At 41.0% G+C, this 11396-nt stretch overlaps 1 protein-coding gene across 1 annotated transcript in view; it reads right to left on the reverse strand.

The window, feature by feature from the left end:
- The window catches only part of ptprz1b (protein tyrosine phosphatase receptor type Z1b), an 84940-nt gene that overhangs the window by 14892 nt on the left and 58652 nt on the right, over window positions 1-11396 (reverse strand). Inside the window, exons 10-14 of the mRNA XM_020601530.1 lie at window positions 9299-9425; window positions 9166-9218; window positions 8280-8708; window positions 7897-8068; window positions 6734-6931 (exon numbers count right to left, since the gene is read on the reverse strand). Coding sequence (XP_020457186.1) covers window positions 6734-6931; window positions 7897-8068; window positions 8280-8708; window positions 9166-9218; window positions 9299-9425 — 979 coding nt within the window. The remainder of the gene's footprint in view (window positions 1-6733; window positions 6932-7896; window positions 8069-8279; window positions 8709-9165; window positions 9219-9298; window positions 9426-11396) is intronic.

An 11396-nucleotide genomic window follows, 5' to 3' on the forward strand; every position in this document is an offset into this window, starting at 1 on the left:
TATGGCGTTGAAAACTGGGGAAATACATACAAAAGCTCACTTCAACCATTGTATATATTACAAAAAAGAGCGATAAGAATTGTGCATAAGATGGGGTACAGGGATCACACCAATGTAGCTTTCATACAGTCTAAATTGTTAAAATATTTTGATTTAGTGGGATATAAGACTGCTGTGTTTATGTAATAGTAAGAGAATTGATGAGTTTAAACATAAATATAAAGGTATGTGTCAATCAAGATATATGCAAGAACAGGCTCAATGATTAATTAGATGGAACATTGTGGGTGTGGTGTATGAATGTTAACACTTTGTAACAATTCTTTAGTATATTACTTGTGTGGTGTAGAAGATAATTATTTAAGAATGTAATTATGTAAGAATGTTAACACTGTTATAATTTTTTTAGTATAATACTTGTGTGGTGTAGAAGAGAATCATTTACTGCTTGCAAACCAATGATGGTAAGATGATGTCATGGGGTAGGACTGGATAAGTCTGACTTCTTCCTACTCCATTCAAGCATGTACTAGGTATAAGCAAATTGATATTGGATTATGTGTACAATCATGTGTGTTGTCATATCAACTGTCTTTACATGCTTGAAAGAATAAATCAAATCAAATCAAATCATCGTCATCACTGACATTATCACTTCATTAAGTTTATACTGCAAACATGTAAAGGTATATCCAGCACACATGGTGCAACATTAGCATCTTTTTGGAGTCACCATTTTGAACCTTTGGCAAATGTTTGTCCATATTAATTCTCCTTTTAGCTCTGACTTGGTCTACACTACCTCCTGAAGGAAATGAATCTGTCTCTTTAACTACAAAATTCTACACTGTGTGAGAGCACATAGTTGCTAACTTTATCTGTTTGTTGCTAGCTGCTTTAAGCAAGTTTATCTGAACTTTTTCACTGACCCCCACCTGCCTGCTACAGCTGGAAATGACACTGTTCATCAATTGTCATCACTCCCATAACCAGAAGGTACAAATTACTTGATACATCAAGATGGTGCTGACAACTATGGCTGCCTTGTGTACTAGTGCTCTCCTGTGTTTGTTGTTTTTCCTTGTTGCCTCTGTCTTTTGCAACCTATCCCGGATTACTTTCACCAGAGAAGAACTGTTAAACATCGGACAACTCACACCAAACCACCTTTCTTCAACTTTTGTGGGGTGGTTTTGGCTCACGAGGTAGGGCAGTCGTCTCCTGACCAGCAAGTTGGTGGTTTGACTCCCGGTCTCCCCGCATGCCTAAGTGTCCCTGAGCAAGACACTGAACCCCGAATTTCTCCTGGTGGCTTGACTAGCGCTGTTGTGTGGCAGCCTGTTGTCATCGATGTGTGAATGGTGTATCATCTCCTGTAAAGCGCTTTGGCGAGTGCAACACACTGTGGAAAAATGCGCTATATAAATACAGTCCATTTACCATTTTTTGTGGATGAAGAACATTGTGTGGACATTCTGATCAGTGGTGCAGCTGCAATCTATGGGACCTGGAGGAAGCACCGATGAGGTAAGCGAGCGGGCGCCTTAGTCAGGCTATGCCAGAAAGGGACCCAGGCTCTACTCCCGTCCATCCACCTAGTGTATGTCCACTCACTAGACAACAAGATGGATGAACTCCTTCTCGTCAACAGGACTAACTCTGACTTTGCACGCTCTACCACTTTGTGCTTTACGGAGAATTGGCTCAGCGACTCCATCACGGACAGCACAATCCAAGTACCGGGCTTCCAGGTGTACAAAGCTAATCGCATAATGGAGCTGTCCGGGAAAATGAGAGGACGACGAATCTGTCACTACATAAATGAAGGTTGGTGCACAGATGTCACGGTGCTACAGAGGACATGTACTGTAACAAGGACTTAGAGACTCTTTTTATCAGTTGCAAACTTTTTATTCTCCCCATGAATTTTCAAGTTTTATTCTGATTGTACTTAAAACCGCAGGCCCACGCTAGTGCACTACAGCTCCTGGCCAAACAGATAACTAGCATGGAGCTAGAACATCCTGACTCCCCACTCATTGTTCTGGGTGACTTTAACAGAGCAAATCTCTCCCATGAACTGCCCAAATACAGACAGCACGTCAACAGTCCCACCAGGGACAAAAGTGTGTGCTGATCAGTCGGCCCCCATCTTCACACTCATCTTCAACAGATCACTGGAGCTGTGTGAAGTTCCCTCCTGTTTCAAATGCTCCACCATCATCCCAGTCCCCAAGAAAACCTCCAACAGTGGACTGAACGACTACAGACTTGTCACCCTGACATCTGTAGTTATGAAGTCCTTTGACAGACTGGTGTTGGCCCACCTGTAGGACATCATAGACCCCCTGCTGGACCCCATGCAGTTTGCCTACCAGACAAACAGGTCATTGGATGATGCAGTGAACATGGCACTGCATCACATCCTGCAACACCTCGACGCCATCATTCTGGACACCCTCCACTCCAAACTGACCCAGCTCACTGTGCCTGCCCCCACCTGTCAGTGTATTACTAGCTTTCTGACAGGAAACAGCGAGGCTGGAAAAAACCATATCCAGCACCCAAACAATCAGCACAGGTGCCCCCCAGGGATGTGTGCTCTCCCTTCTGCTGTTTTCACTCTACACCAACAACGGCATCTCGAAGGAACCCTCTGTCAAGTTCCTAAAGTTTGCAGATGACACAACGCTCATTGGTCTCATCCAAGACAGTGACAGGAACAGACTCCAGTGGACAGTCAGGGTTGCAGAAAAGATCATTGGTGCAAGCCTGCCTTCCATGGAGGACCTGTGCAACTCACGGGTCAAAAGGAGGGTGGAGAAGATTTCTGCAGACCCCTCACACCTTGGACACAATCTGTTTGAACTCCTCCCCTCTGGACAGCACTACAGGCCACTTCAAGACAATGCTTTTACTGTACATTAATAAGTAGTTAATTTATCCCATGACCTTTCTTTAAACCTAAGCAAATCCTTCTATGCTTCTGCCTAGAACTAACCAGAATTTCTTTTGTTGTTGTGCTGTTTAGCTTTAAGTCTTCTACAACTGACCCCAATGGTAGGTTTATTATAGTAAATGGTCTTATCAACTTATTCCCAGTATATGGGCCAAAATTCTGATGACCCTGCGTTTTTTCATAAAGTGTTTGATATAATACCAGACGAAGATTCAAATCATATAATAATAGGGGGAGATTTTAACTGCTATCTCAATCTATACTTGGACAGGCTTTCCACAGCCCCCCCACCTAACATTCTTGCAGTGCAAACTCTAAACAATTTAATCAAAACAAAGAGAACTGTGGATGTCTGGAGGCTACAGCACCCAACTGATCGTGACTACTCATTTTATTCCCACACACTGATTGATTACTTTCTAGTTGATTCCAGACTAATCCCCAATATTGACAACAGTAAGTACCACAACATAGTAATATCAGACCACAGCCCGGTTAGTCTAAACCTTAATCTATTCCTCCCCAAACAGTCGTATGGCTGGCGCTTTATCCCTTTGTTACTCACTGACCAAACCTTTAAAAAACATATCACTAACCAGATTTCTATATTCCTTGAGACTAATGACAATGGTGAAGTCAATGATTCAACTTTGTGAAAGACTCTTAAAGTGTATGTCAGAGGACAAGTAATTTCTGTACTATGCATGAGATTAAAACCAGATTGAAAAACCTCCAATAAGTTATTCTCATCTAAAAAGGATTTCACCTGCGCATTGACCACTTTTTCTAAAATATTCGAGATAAAAGGTAACTTAAAAATAGGCCTAAAATTACCCAACATGGATTTATCCAGACGTGGCTTTTTGAGTAGAGGTTGCAAAACTGCATGCTTAAAATAACCAGGCACAACACCAGAAGATAAACTACTATTAATAATTTCCAAAGTCGTGCCTCCAATACATGGGAAGACTTCCTTAAATAAAGCCGGAGAAACGACATCTCGACGGGAGCCAGAAGGCGTGGCCTGGGCAACCACTTCCTCCAAAAAAGATACCGGCTCAAAAACATCAAAAGTAGTCAAACAAGGAGTAAAGACCGAAGGATCGGGCACTAACCCTACCACAGTGGCCTTTGTAGTAGCAACCTTCTCATTAAAATAAACTAAAAACTTATTACATTGTTCAACCGTTGCTTCCAGACAAACAGGCTGCGGGGGATTTAACACCATCCCGATTGTTCTATATAATACACGTGAATCATGACAAGGCCTTTGACATGATTGAGTGGCCATACCTCATTGCAACACTGAAAAAATTTGGCTTCAATAATGTTTATTGAATGGGTCAGAAGTTTGTACACAAATCCTAAGTCTTCCATTCTTACAAATGGGAACAGATCTAAACCATTCGTCTTGCAACGGTGAGTGCGACAGGGGGACCCATTGTTTCCACTGTTGTTTGACATTGCACTTGAAACCCCTAGCAGTAGGGATCAGAGCACACCCAGACATCAAGGGCATCAGACTGGGCAGTACTGAGACCTGTGTGACATTGTATGCTGATAATCTTTTGATTTGTTTAGCCGACCCTCAAGCGTCCATTCCCGCCCTTCTGGATTATATTAACTCTTTCGGTAGAATCTCTGGTTACACAATAAACTGGGAAAAGAGTGAAGTTCTACCTTTAGTGGACAATCTTCCTGTTGAATTTCTAGAAAACTTGCCTTTTAGAGTAGTGACTGATCACTTCAACTACCTGAGGCTAAAGCTGACAAAGAATCCGAAACACCTTTTTAAGGCTAACTTTGCTGAGTTGGTGGAAAAGCTTAAAGTCAATATTGAGGCCTGGAGGACACTGCCCTTATCAATGATTGGACGGGTAAAGGCGATCAAAATGGTTACTTTGCCCGGATTTTTGTACCTTTTTCAAAATTTACCCATTTACCTAAGTGCATCTTTTTAAAAAAATCTTGATTCTATTATATTGCCCTTTGTGTGGGGCTACAAAGCACACAGAATATCCAAAGCCCACATACATAAATCAACAGAAGAGGGTATCCCAGTTTTGAAACATTACTACTGGGCAGCTAACTCCAGAGCTCTCACTTATTGGAATCATGGAGAGTCATCAGAGGAGAGACAAGAGAACATTCCCTCTTGGTTACAACTTGAAACATCACCTGTTGATAAAGTCTCTTTTTGTACATGGTTGTTTTCTTTTTCCACTCTGGTTAAATTTTCCCACTCTGGATAAATCAACTCAGTCAAATTTTGTGTTAAGGAACTCACTGCGAATTTTACGACAGATTAAAGTAGCCAATAGGATTCCTAGAGAGTCTACACATGCTCCCATCTGTCAAAACCCCTTATTCAAACCTGGGCAGCTCGATGGAGCGTTCACAATCTGGAAGAGGAAAGGTGTTGCAACTTTGTCAGATCTGTATATTAAAGGGTACTTTGCATCATTTGCTCAACTATGTAATAAGTATGACATCCCAAATTCACATTTCTTTCGCTACCTTCAAATAAGGGATTTTGTAAAACACAGGTTTGAGCATTTTGAATCTCTTCCATCCTCTCACCCTTTCTATGACAACTTAATGCTTGCTCCCGACTCCAAACATTTAATCTCAAAATTTGTAGACTGTTTCACCGTTCCGGTCTCCTCTGATTATCTTTGTGAAGCCTGGGCAAAAGATTTACATGAATCAGGTTCATTCTTGTTCCATTAATACCCGCTACAAACTTATTCAGTATAAGGTAATTCACAGGCCGCACTACTCAAAGACAAATCTGAGCCAGATCTTCCCATCAGTGTCCTCTCAATGTGATAAATGCAACTCTGCAGAGGGTTCTTTAGTTCATCTGTTTTGGTTTTGTCCACAATTGTTTGGACTTTGGTCTGCCATTTTCAAATGGTTTTCTAAATGCTATTCCAGGGACATCAAACCCAATCATGACCTGGCAATATTTGGATGCTCCACAGAGGCTCTTGGACTTACGTCTGACATGCAGACAGCTCTGCAGCTTGGGATGGTGGTTGCGAAAAAACTTATACTGTTGACCTGGAAATCCACTACCCCACCCAGCTTTGAATATTGGCTAAAGGAAATGGTGTCTGTGATACAAATGGAATGCTTTCACCTGGAAAGGCCCGGCAAACAAAATGGACATGAGAGAATCTGGGGGACCTTCTTGACTCAGTGCCATATCACCCCCAACCCATGATGACCAGGGCACTATACACTGACATCAAAATATTACAGTGCTGTGAATGTGCAATCAGAGCATGATTACTATGGGTCAGTTGCACTTAACCATCACTCTGTCTGGCAGCCTTTTACTTTTGTTTTTGTTTGTGCTTTTTATTTCTAGTGTAGTGCTCTTGTTGCTTGTAAACTGAAAATTGAAAAACTTAAACATAATATAAAAAAAAATTCTGAACCAGTTCAAAGAATAAGCAAGCTGTTGATTACCACTCTAATCATCAATGCCACCTTATGCTTTTCAGCCATCATCCTTACCACCACTAACCTTCACCACTGCTGTTATCAACATCATGTCACTTTACAAAAAATACCACAACCACAAATCACAACAGTGGTTAGATGCAAAATACTGAGTTATTAAAGGAGAAAGACAACTATCCACCACAATTAGGTCTGATTCTCTACCCACCACAACAACATGTATTTATACCATTTTTAACAAGAGGTGAAATATTTTTATGTTAAATGAGATATATTTCTAGAGACAGTGTTCTTAGGTGTTCTTACCATTGAACATGGGCTGGGTTGTATGTATCAGCACCTTGAGAAGAGAAGTAGTGGTGAATGGTTTATAGACTGAATCAGTGAGTGTGTTACTGGCAATGGCCGTCCTTGATGTAATCCAGCGAGAGGAGGGGGTGGAGGAATCTGAAGTGAGGGTTTTTGGTAGAGATGACAGCAGGGAGTCTTTGTCCATTTTTTTACCTGTGGGACAAAATATACATAATGATGACATGACATGGTGATATACAGTAGTGAGACAACATGACATGGCCCAACATGGCATGACGTGATTTCTCATGATATGACATTATATGACCTTATGTGACTCTGCTTGTAATATAGCATAATGAACTGTCACAATATGATGTGAGTGACATGAGATGAAATAAGACAGCCTAACCTGACAGAAGTCCTGACATAATATAATGTAATGTGGGATGTCATGTGAAGTAATGAGATATCACATTACATGATTCATATCCATAAATGAATTTATGATGATTATGTCACACATGCATATGCCCAACCTAGCACAAGCTTACTGTACAAGACGCTACAAATTCAGATCCACAATGCTGTGTACATATGTTCAAACAATACAAAAAAGATAAAGAAAACTAACATATTGTAAATTTCCAATTTTAAGACCTTCATATTTACAACAAAATTCAGGAATTACTGACAAAACATGTATGGAATACTACTGGAAAAATCTGAATGAATAATAATTAAATAATGAATTTCGTCTATTTCTCTAGGTTTTTCAGACAGTTAGCAAATGCAAATACATCAGTACTGCACATTCATTCCTTACAATGATTACAGCTTAAGTTATCCGAATAGCAGTAGCTGTTAATACTATTATCTGAAGACATTTTTAAAAGCATACATTTAAATGTTAAGAAAACATGTTTAAATGTAAAATGAAAAAGTTAACACAAGATCTAAACATGTCGATGCCATGTCAGAGCAGGATGTCTCCATAAGACTGATCAGTGACAAGCATCCAGCAGAACAAAATTTTCTACTGGTACCTATTTAATCATTTACAATCCTAAATTTCTCCCTGGCTCTGCACAAAAGTGCTGATGTAGCAGTACCAACCTGATCCATTTTTGGTAAACAAGACTGTCAAAAAATAAAAATCTCTTCCTGTCAAATCTGACCTGGTACCACAGCAGCAGCAGAGGTGGTGGATTCCAGTGGAGAATTGTTAACTGTGTCTTCATAGAAGATGTCTGTGACTTGTATGCCCTCCACAGGACGGTGGTACAGGTATGACTGAGGAGAAGGGAGGGCACTTTCACCAACTTGATCTGGAGGACTGAAATCCTTTGACTGTATGTAGAAGAGACAGTGAAGGTTCTTGAATGAAGAAACTACAAGAACATGAGACACATCTTTGGACAAGATTGAATTAAAGCAAAATCTTCTGGCATTTTGAATGAACTACAGGAAACACTGCATTACATTTAGTCTGTTTGTTTCAACATTAAACATTCAATGTGATCAGGTTTAAAAAGAGAAAAAAAGGAGTCAATTCAACTACCTGATGTGGTACTATGGACAACAATGCCTCTTCTGTAATTTGTCGTTGGATCATTGGCAGGGTGCTCTGAACATCCGGAAACAGTAACCGTGGCTGTTTAGTTACCTCAGTTACCCAGACTGCACTGTTGCTTTCATAACCCACATTAGTGAACAGCCGGTGTGTTGAGATCCTCTGATCCTCATCAATCCATTTCTGATCCATATCATCTGGTTTAGTTCTGTTTGTAACCATTTTCTTTTTCACATTTCGCAGTCGGGTTTTCAGTAGAACAGCAGAGTCAGAGGGGGGTTTTGGTGTTGAATGGATGCTGACCCGGACCGCAAGATCCTGGTAAACTCTGGTCTGCTCTACTGGGATATGGTCTTCTGGAGACAAATCCACCTGATTTTGGTTCTTGGGTTTCTCCCGTATGGCTTTAGATGAGACCTGTCAGGAGGAAAAGAGCATGGCTATGTGGAGATGTTGGGTTTTATACTGTATATCATTATGATGGGGGAAAATTTTTTTATCCTGTCTCACCAGTTCTTCCTTAAATTAGTGATTATAAACATTCTAGCAAATTCACAGTGGTGGTGCAGTTGTGTTGATTCTTCAACATAGAACAGGCTTCAGTGGTTGTGTCAGTGAGAAAAACCTGATAGCAGTACAGTGTTGTGCCTGAATTTTGTAATCTTTCCTAAACGAGCTGGAAAGTTGCATAGAACTTTTTGTACAGCTCTTCAAACATAGATCGGCAAACCTTTATTGACATAATTACAATAAATTGCATAATAATTACATTCACTGATATGATTAAATAAAGGGAAAACTTAAGCTCCACAAAACAGTTCAGCAAAATTAATGCTAACGTGCAGAGTGGTGACAGATGCACAGACTGTCCTACCTCTCTGTTGCCTTCCAAGCCTTTTGTGACCATGTCAGTATTAGAATCACTTTCTAAAGAGTGGAAAGAAATAAAGACTTACTTAAAACTGTAGTGACTGTAACAGTTAAATAATTTTTCTGTGTGTTTGTACCAGGGTCTTCTAATGGCATATCAACTATAATCTGGTCGCTCCAGCGTCCTCTCAGTCCATTAGTACAAACAGCCAAAACCTGCACCACATAGCTGCTGTTAGCCAGCAGGCTGGGGATGATAGCACCCTGTAAAGTCACACAGATGAGACTAAATTAGTGGCTCTCAACTTTTCTATCTGGCACCCACAACCCTATAAGCTGATCTCACATACTCATTAACACCTCATGTCACAAATATGTTCATTTAAATAAAATTTAAACTTGGTGATATTTGACACTATTAATTACATAGAAATGACTGCAATAATGATCCTGAAATTGCTGATGTTAAAGTTTGTTAAATTTTTCTTTTGTTCAGTGTTCATGTTTGCATTCATACTACTACTACTTCAAGAGACAGTAGCTGACATTTCAACAATTACACCATAATTTTAAGTATATTTATCCATCTCTGCTTGACTTGTGAAACTGGTTTTCATGTACTCTCCATCACAGCAGGTAGTGCTAAGGTGATACAGTAGTATTCTGCCAGTGTGTTCTGTGCAGTCGGCTCATCATAGGTGGTACTTCATTGCTTACTGAGACATATACTGTTAGGCCACATGTCAGCTTCTGTCTCTCTCCCTCTCTGGACAGATGTGGTCAAGCTAATAGACGTGGCTGGCAGGAATTTGCACAGCTGGAGCCAACTGTCTCACTGGTATATAGCCTGACCTCAGCTGTGTTCTCTACCAGTCAGTTAGTTGCCCTCAAGAGGTATTGCCGGCCGGCTTTCTTCCCAAAAGTTTTTCCTTTCACTTGTCTTGAAGCCTTCCTGTTTCCAGTTCTGTCTCGTACCTGTTTAGCAGATCTCCCAGTCTCTGTGGTTCCTAGCCTACCAGCTCACGGTCTCCTCTCTTGCTAGTCCTATTCTCTCAGTACGCTCCTCTCCTTGTTTGCTTTTTCTCTGACACCTATTCACCCCGAGTTCCGTTTGTGGCCAGTTCAACACTGACTCAGCTCATCAGACAAACCATCTCCTCCGAGTTTTGGCTGGTGCCTCTCTATGCTGCAGCTGCTACACGCTACTCAACTCTGCTCTGAACTCTCAGTCCACCAGACGCTTCTCCAATCAGCCTGCCTGGCGATATTTCTCCAGGGTGCTGGGTCCAGCTCCTTGCAGCACTCCTGTGTCATCCTACTCAGCGAAATCAACACTAACCAACTCTTCCTGCCACTCTGCTCAGCTTTCTAGGTGCTAATCCTTCACAACTTCCTCATCCCGTCCTCCTGCCCTGATCTGGTGGTCTTCACAGCCCCATACCCTGTAGCTCCTGAACTACCAGAGTACTTCACTCGACACTGGGGCCTGCCAGTCAACTCTTCGCATGTCGGTCCAGTCCCAACAGGGAACCAGTCCTTCCTCAGGAACCAACCTTCAGGCCAGCCTCTACTCGTCCTGACGCTGTCCTGTGCCTCACTTCTCCAGCGGAGGGCCTTGGTCCACCTTGACAGATCCCCTACCTCAGCCTGAACCATTAACTTCTGACATTCGTACCATTGTGCTAATAAAAATTTTTAACTTCGTTGGTGGTCTGTCCTGCATACTGGGATCCTAAACCTGACCCTAATATAGAGAGTATAACAAAAGATCAGCATTGCTGCAATTTGAAATCCTAATTGTGTTTATTTTTCATTGGCTGCTTTTCATCTTCCCCTTTTGTAACTGTACAAGTACCCTTGTTTGGAAATCATATGTTTAAATATCTGCTTTCAACATAAATTTACAAATGATTTGTTCTAATAATTGTTGATTTTTTTTATTCTTAATGCAATTGTAACCTAGGTTATTTTGTTGGTATGTATGTATATATATATACATATATATTTTTTTTCCTGTCCTGTTTTATTAGTTCTTTCCAGTGGGCTTAACGTTGGTTGCCAAGCATTGTTTTCCCATGCCCATGAATGCACCATGGTATAGATGGCAGCATCCTTCGATTTCCGGTGGAAGGAAAAAACGCATTGATCACTTACGCTGTTTTTCCCATTGTGTGGATGCCAATACACTATTAACTATAAACCAGTCAGGATATGCCATTTTTTTAGAACAATGTG

Source organism: Monopterus albus, unplaced genomic scaffold, assembly GCF_001952655.1.
Source record: "Monopterus albus unplaced genomic scaffold, M_albus_1.0 scaffold51.1, whole genome shotgun sequence".
Taxonomy (NCBI): domain Eukaryota; kingdom Metazoa; phylum Chordata; class Actinopteri; order Synbranchiformes; family Synbranchidae; genus Monopterus; species Monopterus albus.